At 31.6% G+C, this 17969-nt stretch overlaps 1 protein-coding gene across 2 annotated transcripts in view; it reads right to left on the bottom strand.

The window, feature by feature from the left end:
* The window catches only part of LOC118193126 (RNA cytidine acetyltransferase-like), a 73184-nt gene that overhangs the window by 26022 nt on the left and 29193 nt on the right, over nt 1-17969 (bottom strand). For both annotated transcript variants that reach the window (XM_035364168.2, XM_085827192.1), the window contains exons 6-9: nt 14571-14903; nt 12452-12690; nt 2717-2829; nt 738-870 (exon numbers count right to left, since the gene is read on the bottom strand). In XM_035364168.2, the coding sequence (XP_035220059.1) occupies nt 738-870; nt 2717-2829; nt 12452-12690; nt 14571-14903 (818 nt within the window). The remainder of the gene's footprint in view (nt 1-737; nt 871-2716; nt 2830-12451; nt 12691-14570; nt 14904-17969) is intronic.

Below are 17969 nucleotides of genomic sequence, written 5' to 3'. Positions count from 1 at the left end.
ATCTTATTTTATTTTCCAAAGTCACAGGAAATACTATTGAACAGATTTGACAGAACTGAATATATTATGCTTGTTTATATGGAGTTTGTGGACAATACTCCAAAGGAAAATTAAGGCAACATTCAAAAGTAAAAGGACAAGAGATAGCAGTCAGCATCAGAAAGCATATTTGAAGAAAATGAAAGAGAAATGACTTTGATGTTTATCTATTTTAAACAATTTCTCAAGGCTTTTAGAGTGACCTTCATACTGATAAATTTAGCAGAAACAGAAAGCAAACACTATAGCATCTCAAGAGAGATGCTTTTATTACTTTTACATGAATGCTTTATTTGACTATTATTATCGGTTAAACAACTTACTTAACTATATTAAGAAAAAGGCAAACAAAAAACTGATATAAATCAACATAAATTTTAATTTTCAGCTATTTCTAAAATATAATAGATATATATATAACACAAGAGGGGAAAAAAGAATTTTTTTGCAGAGCTTCAATACTTTTTGAAAGGCTTGACAGATGAATCAAATTAGTTATATAATTAACTTACATTCATGATCCTGATTTTTAGAAATCAATGTACAGAAACTTCATGACAACAATAATAGTTAATTTATATCTTTCCTTTTCCTGAAGATTAATATTTCTTAAATTACATCAGTGCTAAAATAAATTATATTAAATGGAATTCTGTGAAAATTTTAATATTCAGAATAAAATAATTATAGAAGGATACAGCTGACACTTTTGAGGTTCAGGGCATCCAAAAGATAAATGCGTAGTAATGACAGGTTCAAGACAAAATACATGATTTAGCCATGATTCGATGGCATCTCCAGGTGAATAATGAACAGGCTCACTAAGCTGGACTATTTTAAAAAATGAGAGAAAATAACAATGAGTTGATAAGAAGCATGAGTCAAGTAGTTTAATTAATATGCAAGGTACAAGCAAACTATTTCTATTCAAAGGTTACATTCTAATTTTTTTTATTACAGAATTTTTGACTTACAGGAACATTAAAAGGAAAAAAATTAGATTTTCAGTTACGGAATGCCTCAGATCAATATGCTAAAACAATTTTCATAAAAGTTACTTTTTTTTGAAATCGAAAATAAATATTTAGGCTCAACATTTCAATCCTCTAATAACTTTTCCTTCCCCCCTTTTTTAAACGCTGTGGATATATAATAGAGTGACCCAAAAGTTAACAGAAAAAATACAAATTCAATAATTCAAAAAGCACACAGCAGCATGATGTAGCTTATAGAGAAATGCACAGGAAGACAAAGGGCTTTTTTAATTAATGAAAATTTTTTGTCAGAATAGGTACTTGGAACTTTTGGTAATGGAGTTATCAGTCACAGCTGTACAGACGTAACATTATTGGCTATACTAAGAAGTTATTCTCCATCATGTGGTAGCTAAGCCATCTCCTATGCTATGCAAAGATTCATGCTAAATTTGATGCCCATCATACTGAACATTTGTAATCCAAGTTGCATGGCAAACTGTACTGCTCCACTGTATGAACTTCTGCCAGAACTAAAGCACCATCAGTTGCTAAAAATTAAACTATTTTGGAAAAAATATCTTTTATTATATATATATATATATATATAACTCATGTTTTTCTATGCATTTAAGTAAACTATTTTTTTTAAACTATGATTTTGAATTACTGAATTTTTATTTTTACTTTTGGATCTCCTGTATATACCTCTACGTGAACACCCGGTATAAAATATGTAAACTTATCAAGATAATATGAAAATGTATCTAATACTTTTCCATATTTCAATCAAAAACACAGCACCAAATTTTTGTTAGTTGAAATGCTAATAGCAAGATTAGAAAATTAAATTCATTTTTAACACAATTTAGCAATCTTGTTCTCATATTTGACAATTAAACAAAAAGTGCAGTGATAATTTACCATCTATAATGAAATTAATTATAATAAGTTAATGAACAATATCTTCCAAGATATAGTTAATGTATTTCATAAGTATAAAGCTAAACCGTCATCCATAATGAAATGTGTAATCACAATAAATTTACAGTTGATGTATTTCATAACATAAAGAAGTGCATAATTTTCTAGCTACAAGAAAAATCTATCATTATCACAATAAATCTACCTTACTTATTGTTTCAAATATACTCAAAGCATTACTTATTTTAAATAGTAATGCAAAGAATGCAGAGAGTATCTGCTAAGGGAAACGAATGCCTTCATGGAATAATACCTAAGGAAAGTGGCTCAGATTTCAGAAGGCGAAAACTATAAAAAACCCATGAAGGCATCCATTCCCCAGAATATGGACACATATCAAACTTTACTTATCTTTTTTCAATACAAAAAACTTACTTATAACTAAGAATGAGAATAATTTTAATATTTTCAAACTTAACCAAATGAATGTCCACTGCCCCATTTTCCCCCTTTCCTTTCCCATTCTACTCATATTTAGGATTGACTGCCTTATGAAAATTAAACATAGCACTCGGATTTCCCTTTCTGATCTTTATAATGCCTTGGAAAAGAGTAAAAATTTAAAAATCTTTACAATGATATAATTTGTGATATCACTGCCTTAATAACAAGAATTTTCTACCTAATAAAGCATATAAAATCATTTTATGGAATAAAAACTATTAAAAATTATATGTAGTCTAATGTTGAAGTAGACAAATAATTTGTTTCATATATACCTGTCTTAAGAGGTGACACTGCAAGACTATCAGATTTAATTTCATTTCCTGAAGGAAGCTGATGAAAGTTGTTGACAACTTTGTCATATAAACATCGACCTGTAGCTCCACAACTAAATTAGAAATGAAAATAAAAATATACACTTTTTTAAATTATTAAAAATTATGAAAAAAGGTAAAACAAATCATTTTCTTTAAGCAACTGTGATATGAGAAATGGTAATCGAAATTTCACTCATTCTTTTTTTTTCCCACTGAATTATACACTCATATTTTTAACATATTATTTGATCCTGCAGTATTTTCAAAATGAAAAAAATACATGTTACTATCAATAATTAATACCGATTTTTGATACAAAAAATTCATCAAATAATACAATGCTAAAATTCTTTTACAAAAGTACATAAATAAGCAGCATGCATACATAATAAGTATATAGACATTGTCATTTGGGACCAGACCATAGACCAATGGAAGTTGTTTTAATCCTGGCATGATTGTTCTTGAGATTATTCAATGGCTCTACACCCAGACATAGGGAAATAAAAGTTACAGATAGAAATTAAACAATATTTTACTTCATAAACATTTCAGGAAATAAGATACTAATGCAATGAATACATCTGGCAGAGAAAATACAACATGAAGATTTTATTATATATTTATGCAAATTGCAAGGAATACACAGCTTTACGTAAAAGATCTGAAATACAAGTTTGCTACATGATAAGTTAGGAGAATAAAAAAGAAGGAAGCATCAGATGAGTCAACAGTTTGCAATCTCTACTGTCATGGAAAATTAATTTTTAAAGTTTTCCCCCCCTCTTTTAATCTGGCAGAGATGACTGGCAGAGGCTGCCAAAGTCAGTTTCAGTGATTAGACATTTCCTTGAAAGGTTTTTGTTTTAGGCCTACAAATGGTTGTTTAGCCCTTTTTATTCACATTACAGCTGAAATATATACGCATTCAATGTGCAAAGGATTTAGAGAAGATGGATTGAAGAAAGGAATTTGAATCATGCCTGAGGTGCTGGCCCATCTAGATAAATATCAGCATAGTTAGATGGATGTAAATTTTTGTAAGGAAGGAAAATTTTTATTAAGCACTTTTTAAATATGCTGGAAATAAAATTAATAATTAACATACTTACTATGGTGTGGATAAGTTTAGCAATGTATTTCAAAAATAAAATTAAATATAGTCAAAAGTCGTTAATTCGGACACCCATAATCAGGAATGATCTATGATCCGGACCTCAAAGCTAAAAACTTTCTGCACATGCGCCGCGTTGACACATGCGCATAGGCGTTTACACGTGCACGTAAGACCTTTATGACTGCGCATATGCATGTGCGCAAGTGCAGAATACGTTTTCGCGTGAGCGTTTTATGTATAACGGACGGTATAAGCTAAAATTATCTAATTCAGTTAATGTTGATGATTGCGTTGTTCCTTAATCTTCGAATTGGATCCAGCTTATTATTTTTTGCAGACTGTAAGAGCAATTTTAAAAGTAAACTTGAACTTTCGATTATGCCAAATAGAATTTCCGATGCTGGAGCTCCCAAAGGATCTACAAAACGAAAGTATGTTTCGATGTCCAACAAACAAAAAGTGGAATTGCTGCAAAAAATGGATAAAGACATGAAGAAGGTGACAGAGAGGTTAGTGAAAACGAAAAAATTTCGATTAACTAGTTAGTCGGTATTCTCGGCACAGCAATTACGGACTTGAACAGCAGAACTTTGTAACTGAACAAGAAATTATGTCTGTTTATAGAATTAAAGAGAAAGTATTATCACATAAAACGAAGCAACTTAAACAACTTACATTGAAAGAAATGTTTAATAAAGTAAACAAATAAATATCAAAACAAATAAAACAAATAAAAAAAATAAAATAAATAAAAACAAATAAAATAAATTTAAAAAAAACAAATAAAACAAATAAAAAAACAAAAGTAAACAAATAAAAATCAACAAAATTTCTCCAGATTTACTTAGGTTAACAAAATCTTTCTTTCTTTTTACTTCCTTGTATGAAGTAAAAAGGTTGTAATCGCGAAAAGTTTTTAGACAGCATATTTCAACGAAAATATCTATCTTGACAGCTATTGAATGCAATTTAACGATGTTTTTGCGTGACATCTGTATGTAAGGACACAATAAAAGATTCTTTTCCTCCAAAAAATTATAAAACTGCTTTAACATGAATTCTGAAGAGAATTTTTCATGGCATCTGTACATACGTATCTCGTATAACTCAAAAACGAGAAGCCTCAGAACGTTGAAATTTCGCATATAGGACGGCTATAACAAGTAGTGTGCACTTTGTATTTTGGTTGAAATTGGCCGCACCAAATGTATATAAATATATTTATTTATATATCTACTCTGTTACCCGGCTCAATGATCTCAGTTTCTTTAATCTTATATGTTTGCAAATTGTGCATTTTTTGCTTTAAAAATGATTGAATTATGTTTTCTTATCTTCCAGTTAAGGTGTTTATGCCTTTAGTAAATCTGTATGCAATATTTTTAGAATTACCAACAATTTAAAAGTTGTTTAAGTGCCGCTAAGCCTAATATTTTTTGCCATGAAGGCCATTGCTTGTTTACATTTGAAGCAGCAGAATAGTAGATTTGTTGCCAATCTAGAGAGACTAAGCTTCACAACAACAAAGCCTTCATTTATTATTGTGGATTAAATCATGCTTAATCCTTTTTGGAATTTTTTCAAGGAAATAAAAGTTTAAGATTTACTTTGTAATTTTTAATATAGATATTTTGAGTTTTTATGTATGTTAGCCTTGTTATAAAGTGAGAACTGAATTAATTGAATGAGAAATACTAAATCGTCTGTGAAACACAATTTCTTTTTTGTTTTGTTTGCTTAATTTCTTTTATACATCATTCTAGCTTTATTATAGTATTTGAATGGAACATGTGGTAACAATTAGATAATTCTTTGATATAAATTTTGTGCATTCTGAGTTATAAAATGAATGAAATATAACTCTGTTATGTAATATAAATAAATATAGTGAGTTTGTTTGTTTATAGGGTAAACAAATATAGTGAATTTATTCTATTGCGGTTTACGTGCCATCGACGATAGATCTAATTCAGTAAGATAATTCTCTAAGTAGATCTAATTCAACCCAATAAATTTACATGAAATGCAAGAAAAAATGCATATAATTTAATATTCCATACAAGGAAGTCACGTGGTGTACACATCATATATATATATATATATATATATATATATATATATTTAATTTTACAATACTTTAATAATTCAATTTTGTAATTGCAGCAAAAGTTGGATTGTTGCATGATTCCATGTAAAGACAAAGAAACTTCTAAATAGGGTAAGTGGATATTTGTTTTTTGTAGTGTTTAAATGTATAACGTGTTTTTCCTTTTTTATGTTATTTTATTGTTTGGTTTAAAATGTAGTTTATTGAAATTATGTATTTTTTGTTTGCCTGTATCGCAGAATTGGGTGCTCCTTTGACTTTTTAAATGAAAATATTTCGATGTATACATGGACAAAGTGACGGGAGTGCGCAATGCAAATTTGTGCAATTCTTGGATTTTTTTTAAATGAAAATAGGTCGACGTGTACATGGATAAAGGGAGCGTGCAATGTCATTTTTGTGCAATTCATGGATTTTTTTCCGAGGGAAAATAGGTCGATGTGTACATGGATACTGAGTTTGTGCAATTCTTTGTCTTGTTATTTTGGTTTTGTATAGCGTCATTATGCAAGCCAAAATAATAAGAATTGTACAAACTCGGTATCCATATATCGGCTAGTTTCGCCCAGGGGTACCCTAAAATATACTTTTACCAAATTTTCTTTTCTGTTTCTTAAATGTCGTACACTTGTGAATCATTATTTGCAAATGTGTAAATATTAATATTTATATTACAAGCCAGAATAAAAATAGTGCACCATTTTTCAAGTTTTTGATTCCATTAATATGTAGCTAATATGAAGTGTGCATCTTTGTGTTGATATTTTTAAAATATAGCAATATGAGTTCCTGATAAAATATTTATTCTAAAGATGATATTCAATTATTTTCTAAACTTGTCTCTGTATGGCTGATTAAAATTTCAGTATGATTAAAAATAATATCAATAATAATTTGAATCTTGCAATTTTGATCGATTAGGAAACACTACAACATAAACTAAAGACTAAAGTTTTAGTCTCTTGTTTGAATAATTGTTGTACAAATTTAATACCCATATAAAAATTTACACAAATTTAATATCCATTCTTAATATTACTGTTATTAGCTATCGAGTAAATTATGAATAACCATTTAAAATTACTGCTTGTAAAAATAAATGAGTGCAGTGCTTGCCAATTTCAAGATTTCTTAAACAGTCCTTCATAGATTTGAGTTGTGCACCCTGATTTATCATAAGATGTTGCTAACCCATAGACTAATAAAATATTAATCCAGTCAGTTTGATGTAATGAATGGATGACAAGGAAAAATTCTGTGTTGCAGAAGAACATCCAACTGAATAAATATTAAAGGAAAACAAAACTCAGAAACAGGAGGTGGTGTAAAAATAATTCAAACAAGTTGTACAGTCAAAAGTCGTTAATCCGGACTCATCGGGACTTCGGCGATTCCAGATTATTGATTTTTTCGGATTATAGATCATCAGTTTAAATCTCGTAAGATAGCATGCAGAAATTCTAAAATTAAAAATATGAAACCGTAATTTATGAAATAAAGAACAATTATGATCTAAAGGGTATCAAAATTTACAAAAAAAAAAAAAAAAAAAAAAAAAAAAAAAAAAAAAAATTAATACAGTCAAAAGTCGTTAATCCAGACACCCATAATCCAGAATGATCTATAATCCGGACCTCAAAACTAAAAACTTTCTGCGCATGCGCCGCGTTGACGCATGCGCAGAATACGTTTTCGCGTGCGCGTTTAATGTATAACGGACGGTATAAGCTAAAATTATCTAATTATCTATTTCAGTTAATGTTGATGATTGCGTTGTTCCTTAATCTTCAAATTGGATCCACCTTATTATTTTTTCCAGACTGTAAGAGCAATTTTATAAAAGTAAGCTAGAACTTTCGATTATGTCAAATAGAATTTCCGATGCTGGAGCTCCCAAAAGATCTACAAAACGAAAGTATGTTTCGATGTCCATCAAACAAAAAGTGGAATTGCTCCAAAAAATGGATAAAGGCATATCCTTTGTTTATCTAACCGTTCCAAAATATGTTTATCAATTTCACGCTGCTCTGTGCAGGGTGGGGGGGGAGGGAGAACGTCGTGGCGCGCAATGAACTGGAAGTTCATCTGTCAGCACTATCGTTATCTTCAGGGCAGATGTTTTTATTTTATTCAGCTTATAAATCAAATTCCTCGTCATTATAAATATCACGAATACAAATCAAATAGTTTTCTGGTTGCAATTTTCTAATTTCGGCTATGCATAATGTATGCTTTACGCATGCGCGCATTGAAAGAAATGTTTAATAAAGTAAACAAATAAATATTAAGCTTTTTTTTTTTTTTTTTTTTTTGTAAATTTTGATACCTTTTAGATCATAATTGCTCATTATTTTATAAATTACGGTTTCATATTTTTAATTTTATAATTTCTGAATGCCATCTTACCAGATTTAAACTGATGATCTATAATCCGGAATCGCCGAAGTTCCGACGAGCCCGGATTAAAGACTTTTGACTGTATTTATTTGTTTACTTTATTAAACATTTCTTTCAATGCAAGTTGTTTAAGTTGCTTTGTTTTATGTGATAATACTTTCTCTTTAATTCTATAAATAGACATAATTTCTTGTTCAGTTACAAAGTTCTGCTGTTCAAGTCCCGTAATTGCTGTGCTGAGTATACCAACAAACTTGTCAATCGAAATTTTTTCGTTTTCACTAACTTCTCTGTCACCTTCTTCATGTCTTTATCCATTTTTTGCAGCAATTCCACTTTTTGTTTGATGGACATCGAAACATACTTTCGTTTTGTAGATCCTTTGGGAGCTCCAGCATCGGAAATTCTATTTGACATAATCGAAAGTTCAAGTTTACTTTTATAAAATTGCTCTTACAGTCTGCAAAAAATAATAAACTGGATCCAATTCGAAGATTAAGGAACAACGCAATCAGCAACATTAACTGAAATAGATAATTAGATAATTTTAGCTTATACCGTCCGTTACACATAAAACGCGCACGCGCAAACGTATTCTGCACTTGCGCACACGCATATGCGCATTTGTAAAGGTCTTACGCGCAAACGTAAACGCCTATGCGCATGTGTCAATGTGACGCATGTGCAGAAAGTTTTTAGCTTTGAGGTCCGGATTATAGATCATTCCGGATTATGGGTGTCCGAATTAACAACTTTTGACTGTACTAGTTTTGAAGGTAAATAGTAGGCACTTCTTCAGTTGGCAAAAGAAGAAGGTTTTGTTTGATCTTGTTACTGTAAATCTTGATTATTTTACTTCAACTCCTGTATCTGAATTTTTGAATAAGATACTAAATATTTTATTACAAAAGCTAATATTTAACATCTTTGATGGAAATGATTCAAAGATAAACATTAATATTTTAGAACCATATTAAGTCCTAACATGGTGGCAGATTTATGACATGAAATGAAAATTGCCTATTCAAAACATAATTTTAAAATAATGTTACGGATCAGTGTGGCATTCATATTTTGAAATTATAAACACACAATAATTTTAAATTCTATCAAAACAATGATTTGCAATATTAAGAATGTGCAACTGTGACTGCTGTTTAATTATCTTGAAATAATCAAAACAAGTATTGAATATCAAATTTAAATGCCATTAACACACCTGCCTAGAAATGGAATATGAAATTCAAAAACAAAATATATTAAAAAAATTATATTAATAATAAGCACTGAATTCAGGGAAAAAAACAAATGTAGTTGAATCCCTAGAAAAAAGCATCAGACCATATTTGATAAAAATTAGAACAATTTAATAAAATATTAGAAAAAGTTAAAATGTGCTTTGTAACTCTTCAACAGAATACACTGACTACCAATAAGTATTTGGACACCTGTGATAGAAAAGAAAAACTAACTTTATTCAAAATCAATAGTTAGTAGAGCCTCCACGAGAGGTAATTACAGCATGGACCCTCCGGGGTATACTTTCCACAAGTCTTTGTATAACAGCTAGTGGTATTTTCTTCCACTCGGCTTGGATAAGACATAGAAGTTCCTTCACCGATTTTGCACGGGTAGTGCACCACTGAATTCGGTGATGCAACTCGTCCCAGAGATTCTCGATAGGGTTCAGGTCTGGACTCTTGGCAGGCCAGTCCATTCGATGAACTCCATTGGCACCATACCAAGCCCTGGTTAACGTCGAAACATGACAACTCACATTGTCGTCCTGAAAGTAACAGGGGTCCAACCCATAAAACTGCCGCAACGTAGGAAGCACATTGTCATCCAAAATAGTGCAGTAGGCATCGGAGTTGAGCTTACCATGAATGGGGACCAAGGGTCTCAGCCCATACCAGAAGGAACACCCCCAGATCATAATTCCACCTCCGCCGAACTTGACTGTTGGCACAATGCATTCTGGCAGGAGACGTTCTCCAGGTAGACGCCAGACCCAGACCCTGCCATCTGAATGGTAAAGGGTGAACCTTGATTCGTCACTCCAAAGAACCCATTTCCACTAATCTACGGTCCAATTTCGATGTGCTTTGCACCACATTAACCGAGCAGCGCGTTTGGACTTTGTGATCAAAGGCTTATGGGCAGCAGGACGACCATGAAAAACAAGCAGATGTGCTTTCTTACAGATGGTATTCATTGAAACAATACTCCCGGATGCCTGTTGAAACTCCTCGCGGATGAGGACTATCGGTTGGGTGTGGTTCTTCCGAATTTCTCTGAACACCACTCGTCGGTCTCTATTCCCAGTTTCGTTGGTCTGCCGACTCGGGTCACGTTCCGACAATCACAGCTCACCTTCCACTTCTTAATCACATAGGCCAGTGTCGATATTGGGTACTTCAGATCGTAGGATATGTCCCTTAAGGATTGGCCACATTTGTGATACCCGATAATTATACCTTTCTCGAAATCAGAGAGCTCTGAACTGCGAGGCATATCGCATGCGACTAAAGCCGATGCTGTTTCCTACACAATATATACCGGCAGAGTCCGTGGCGTACCTTGGCACTGCAGATATTGTCATTTGCATAGGTGTCCAAATACGAGAGCAATCCCAAAAAAAAGGTCTCCTATATTTTTAGATATACAAAGAACCGTTTATTTTCTATAATTGCTAACATCACTTTAAAGATTGAAGAATGCTTTATTTTTCAACATAATCGCCATTTCGGTCGATGCATTTTTGTAGACGCTGTGGCAGTTTTACAATGCCCATGTCATACCAGCTTGTCGCCATGCCCTTTAGGAAACGTTGAACCTCATCTTTCACCTCAACATTGGAGCAGAACCGCCGTCCAGACAAATGTTCCTTCAACTTAGGGAACAGGTGGAAATCGCTGGGTGGCAAGTCCGGACTGTAGGGTGTGTGTGTGATGATGTTCCAACCAAAATTTTGCAGGAGATCGATGGTTTGACAGGCAACGTGAGGACGGGCGTTGTCGTAGAGATTGCTTACACCCTTGCTCAACATCCCTCTTCTCCGGTTCTGAATTGCCCTTCTGAGTTTCTTCAGTGTTTCACAGTACCTGTCAGCGTTGACTGTTGTCCCAGCAGGCAGAAAGTCGACCAACAGTACCCCCTTCCTGTCACAAAACACAGATGTCATGACTTTACCGGCAGATTGTGTTTGCTTGAATTTTTGTGGCTTGGGCGAAGAGGGATGCTGCCACTCGCGTGACTGTTGTTTTGTCTCAGGTGTAAAGTGGAATGCCCAGGTTTCGTAACCTGTGACAATTGAGTCCAAGAAGTTGTCCTTTTCATCTCATAGCGGCGAAGAACTTCGTGGGAAGAATCAACCCGTTGCCATTTGTGGTCTTCTGTCAGCATGCGCGGCACCCATCTTGCACACACCTTCCGATATTGCAACTTTTCCGTTAAAATCCTGTGGATGGTGCTTCTGGTAACCTCAGGAACCAAAATGCAGAGAGCATCCACAGTGATCCTCCGATCTTTACGCATCAGTTCCTCAACTTTCGCGATTGTCTCGTCGGCAATTGACGGCCTCCCGCTCCTTTCTTCATCATGAATTTCAGTACGACCGGCTGTAAACTCTCTACACCACTTGCGAACGTTTTTGACATCAATGCACGACTGTCCATACACTTCCGCCAATAGGCGGTGAATTTCAACCGGTTTAACGCCTTTTGCGTTCAAAAATCGAATAACTGCGCACACTTCGCACTTGGCGGTAACGTTTATCGGGAACTCCATTTCGAATGGCTGCCAAGCCAAGACTGAGCATCCGAGCGAAGCACCTGCGTGCTTATGTGGTAGCGGAGAAGGCACCACTCACAACAGTGTTGCCAACAACCATATTAAAACTTTCTCTACGTCCCCAAGAAATAGGAGACCTTTTTTTGGGGGGATTGCCCTCGTACTTATTGGTAGTCAGTGTATAAAGTTATATAATAGGTATAAAAAGATATAAGAAATTTTATAAAAGTTGCAAGGTTCAAATCACATTTGTGAGACATTGTACATTATAATTACTCACCCACTAGTAGTAGAAGCCATTAAAACAATGTGTGAACCAGCAAGAGTCCTTAACAATGGTAAAGGAATAGCAGCAACTTCATCAATAACAATAAGCTCAGCTTGTTCTAATTTTTGCTCTACATCACCAGGAAGGATAAAACGGACACCTTGGGGATGGTCACGGAAAACATTTATTCCAATGAGGGCTTTATTAAATTGAGGATTGGCAGACTCAATTAGATCATAATCTTCATCTTCCTAAAAATTTCAGAACTATATTAAAATTACATACAACATTGATAAATAATTAGATAAAAAATACATACAATAAGTAAGAAAAACATATTCTTGATTTTACAAGCATACTTTTAATTTAAATATCATGAAAATGCTTATGTTTTAGGAAAAAATTTTTTAACAGCTATGAAATTTGTTTACAAAATATTACAGTGTTCAGTAGAAAACTAGAATTTTTTGTCTATGAAATGTTTGTTGAAAACATTAACAATATTGTTTTTAGATAACATTCAAATTATCTCCATATATGTTGACATAATACATGCCAGCAGCTGAAGAATGCATAGATAAAATGATAAGAGAAACAAGCCAATGTAAAATTTAAAATTAGGCAAAAATGGGTCTTTGATTTGAATACAACTCTACAGATTTGGGAAGTGATCAAACCCAAGTCTTTCTTCTTCAAGAGAGGGTAGGGGGATTGTTCTCTATCTCCTTTTCTTTGGGGGGGGGATTTTTGAAGCAGGACTTTTGTTCGATGCCTTGAGACTGATGAAAATCTACACCAATCTAAAATTAATTATTGTCCAATATTAAAAATGTGCATAATGCCACAGAAAATGGTTTCTTCCTAATAAGTGTCGCCACTCATGCATGACTGTCAAGCCTCATCATCATCATCATCCCAACTCAAAAGTATCCCAAGCTCTCATCTCCAATGATGATAAGCTGCAGAAATGCTTCAAAATCAACATTACACTAATAGAGAAGCTCTCAGCATTAATATATTTCCTTTCATTTAATATGTCAAGCACTTGCATATCAAACTTGCATACACTTTATATAAAAATTCAGATTGTCATCAATGACAAGATAATCTTATCCAAAATTTAATCCAACAATAATGCTACCTTCTCAGTTGTGATGCACTAGTTTCCCTGTATCATATTTTTCACTGCTGCAATGTTTTCTTTTGTGACTGTTGGACGAGTGCGTAAAATTCACAACACTAATGTCACCATCGTATTAGTCTATTTACTTAGCATCATGCAGAAAAATCATTTGATGATGAACTTATATAAATCTCCTTCCTTCATTCTTTTGTTAAACAAAAATCTCACAACACTTCTGTATTTAAGCTTGGTATAGGTATGCTAATAATAGTAACTGGTAGCTCAAGATTTATGCTTTGCTACCTGACACAATGATATTGGTGTTACATGCAATTTTAATATAACTTTCCCAGTTACTATTGAACGAAGTACTATATTACATGCAGAAAAAATAATTTATTCTTCCCTTTTACATAAACAAACCAATGAGAGCTAATTCTCATTGGTTCTTCACCTAATCTGAATGTATCATGTGTCAAACCAGATGTGCTTCAAAAAAATGTTATAATAATTTACTTTTAATTTTTTTTTTGTATATATTGATAGAAGAAAAGCAAATATAATAAATCAAAAACCAGTAACATTTTTTCTTTATATTAATGAAGCTCTGTGGTTCAAATAAAGAATTTTCAATTTATGAATTTAAACTATTTTTTAAAAAAAATTACACTTATTTGAAATGCATTTTGAGCTTAAATTTTACATATATATAACAAATTTTTTATGGATTGTTAAAAAAAGATAACTGGACATTAAATTAATTTTTTATATTAAAAGGAAGAAATAATCATATTTTTGCCCTTCATAATTTATTTGCTAAGGAAGTTTAATATGAATATTTTACATACTTTTTAAAATACAGAATTAAACGTGCATTACTTAGGAACAGTTTTTAATTTCTTTTTTTTTAAAAAAACCATTTTGAAATCCCCTTTTTAAGTGGTAAAAAATGAATTTCATTTCATTCATTCATTCATTCATAAATTTATGATTAAAAAATAAAAGTACCTTATAGTTCAAAGCATCTAAGCCTTTAAATAAAAATCTGAAGATAATCTTAACATTATCATAATGTAAAGATGATATGAAGATATTTGAGTAGCTTAGAGCCAAGCTTCCTGCTATGGCTAAGCCAAGAGCAGCAGATTTTCCTCGACCTTTAGGAGATGATACACTAATATTTGCATGAAATGCTCGTTTCTGGAGAATATCCATAAATGTAACAACCAACTTAGCTTGATCAACAGTTTGACATTGACTGAGAAGAGCACTAAGGATGGCATCACCTTGATGTGTTACTTTTAATTCTTGAATAGCTTCTTTCTTGCTTGAATTTCTAACCTAGATAATTAAATAAAAACATCAGTAACATTAAATGAATTTGATAACTCAAAAATGAGACACATAGTAATAGCTAAAATATAAAAGATAGTAGCAAATTATATTAGTAAAAACAATTAATTTATTGGAAGCAACAATATACATTTTCCTTCAAAAATGAGGTTGGATTACCTCATTTTTTGACAAAAAACATAAGGGTTGTACAACAACTGTAGGGAAGGATGCTTTTGTACAGGACTTATAAAAGAAAACTGGCATGTATTTACATTACACATAAGAAAAACCATGCAAACTGTATACAACCAACCCATTCAAACACCAGGAATAGAGCTTAAGCAAAATACTAGTGCTTCATGACTTTAGTCAATTGGCTTTTATCCTATTAAAAGGGAAATTTCTGTCAGATGACATCATTATTATTATTACACAGACTTTCTTTGCAATGATGATTAACAATGTGTTAAACCAAATAATTAAAATTAAGGATCAAACAAAGTCCCCCATATAGTAATTTACATGAATCGTAATTTACCATAAATTTCTATGATTTACACTAATTTTGCCACTGAAAAACTTACACAATGTATATTTATAGCACATATATGGATTTCCATTTTATAGGATATTTCCATCATATTTATGCTTCTTCTTAAGGCAATACATTTCTATTTAGTTTGATTAGTATTTAGAATAATTTACAGTAAATTCAATAAATTTATTTTATAAATACTTCTTGTTTTATATATGTGATTTATTTATTTAAAAAAAGGGGGGGAAGAAGGGGGAACTATGTTCAATACAGAAATTTTACAAAAATAACTTACAAAATTTTAAAAGTACTATAAGTTCAATATGTACACTCAATATAAATGTTCTTATTCATATCTACCAATCTTGAAACTGCAAAACCAGAAAAAAACAGAAGTCTCTGGAAGAATTTTCATACCGCACAATGAGGGCATTTGAAATGAACTCCAAAAGAATTTAAATTAATTTTATAATGCATGATTCAGTCTAATAAACTATGTCTAATAAAATTTTTTTATATAAAATATATTCATATTTAAATATTCTAAATTTTATGTTTTTGACTTATTTTATTTTGTAATTTTCTGACATTTTCATATAAAAATGCTCTAAGGTATCATAGTACTTTTAAATATGATGAAAATAAAAATTATGAATCAATATATACAGTGTGAAGATCAACTTTATATTGCACTACTTATCAATACAAAACAAAAGTAAATACAAATATATTATGTTTATTGAATCTTCATAAAATCCAAATGTCTACAAAAGATCAAGATTGAAAAGAAAATTTATGCTGAAATTTCATAAGATTGAAGAAATAGAATTTGCACAAGTAAAGGCTACAAATTAATAACTGGAAGATTTGGTGATCTCTTAGGACACCAGGAGACATGATGAAAAAAGACACGATTTACACTGGAATACTTTAAATTTTTTTAATAACATTTAAAGTTTTCCAGTTAAACTAGGAGAGTTGGCAGCTATGATAATATTGTCAATTATTCAATAAAAAAAAAAAATAAAAAATAAAAAAAAAACTTTAGTCGTGCCCCCAGCACTTGGTTTCAAATACTGGTAAATTTTACAACACTCATTTTTAATGCTTTTGATTTTTTTTTTTTTTAAATCACAATTCTAGTTTCTTTCCATTTTGTAAGAATGAGCTGACTGAAGTAGAATATCATTGTTACCACTATTATGAAGTCATCATTAAAAGATGATAATTTCAGAGTCACTCAGAGTCATTTGCTCAAACAAATCTTATTTCTTCATTAGTTAATTTATACAAGCCAACAAAATTTAATATTTTGCTTGTCGAATAGAAATGAAGGATTGATTCTTAAATGTTTCCCACCTACTGGTTTCAGATAATGCTTTCCTTGCTGCATAACAAAATGATTTGTTTACAGATCTTTATCAGAACTTAGCAAATGTGAATAATTGCATGCTTAGAAAAATATACAACAATGAAACTAATACATCCAAACAAGTCAACTGAAACCTCACTTACATATATAAAAGTATACAAAGTATATTTCCAACTGTATTTTACTTGAAAAACACAATCTTTGAGAACTAATAGCAATCAGCTAACTTATTTGGATTACATTTTACTTAGTAATGTATTCCATTTTTTTCAAAGTCTTGATGAAAACTTTCCTCGTACTGACACTTTAGGTAAAAAACCAATATGACTATTCAAAAGTGTAATTTAAGAAGCATGTCTTTGTAGTTTTGACACAAAGACTACAAAGCATGTCTTTGTAGTCTTTGTGTCTTTGTAGTTTTCCCTGTAATTCTCAGAGAGGTAATTTCCAGAGTAAATTTACAATTGCATTTTTCAAAGATGACTATGCACACACTTCATGTACATTTAACTGTTTCAAGCACTATACCTTTCATCATCTCATTTATATAAGAACCTACAAGCTTGCCATGTTTTATTTTAACTTCAGTTATTTTTGGAAATTTGCTTTTGAGAAATGGAAATGCATTTCCATTAGACAGAATTCCTCAATAGACTTTGCTTCATGTGTAATTCTGCACTCTAGAACTGGTTTTATTTGATGTACTGATTATAGGAAAGCACGCAGGGGCTATCTGACCGAGGAAAGATACACTTAGGTGGAGAACTTTCTAAGGGAAATAGGATCATATTTATATCACACATGATGAAAACGCCCATATAGACAGCCCATTGGCCAGGAATCAAATCCAGGTTGAAATACCAATGTTCAGAGATTTCTAGAACTGAGATGATAGAAGAAAAGCATGATTATTATGTTTTATACAACAGCATACAATACAAAAGGATGAAATTACAGAATACTACCTTTAAAGCATGGCATATTGCTCCCAATAAATTTTGGCAATGTCTATGCTTATCTGTACGAATCTCTACACTCATCTGTGAAACATACAAGGTTACAACTGATATGACCCATAGTCACAACTAGAATTTTTCATCATTTATCAGAAGTATACAGTTGTTTCAAATAAGTCCAAATATTATGAAATTTTTTGTGATTATTA

This window comes from Stegodyphus dumicola, chromosome 11, assembly GCF_044657685.1.
Source record: "Stegodyphus dumicola isolate Sdum_Otavi_A_Nest chromosome 11, ASM4465768v1".
NCBI classification, from domain to species: Eukaryota; Metazoa; Arthropoda; class Arachnida; order Araneae; family Eresidae; genus Stegodyphus; species Stegodyphus dumicola.
Note: the sequence above shows the minus strand (reverse complement) of the source record. Positions and strands in the feature narration are given on the sequence as shown.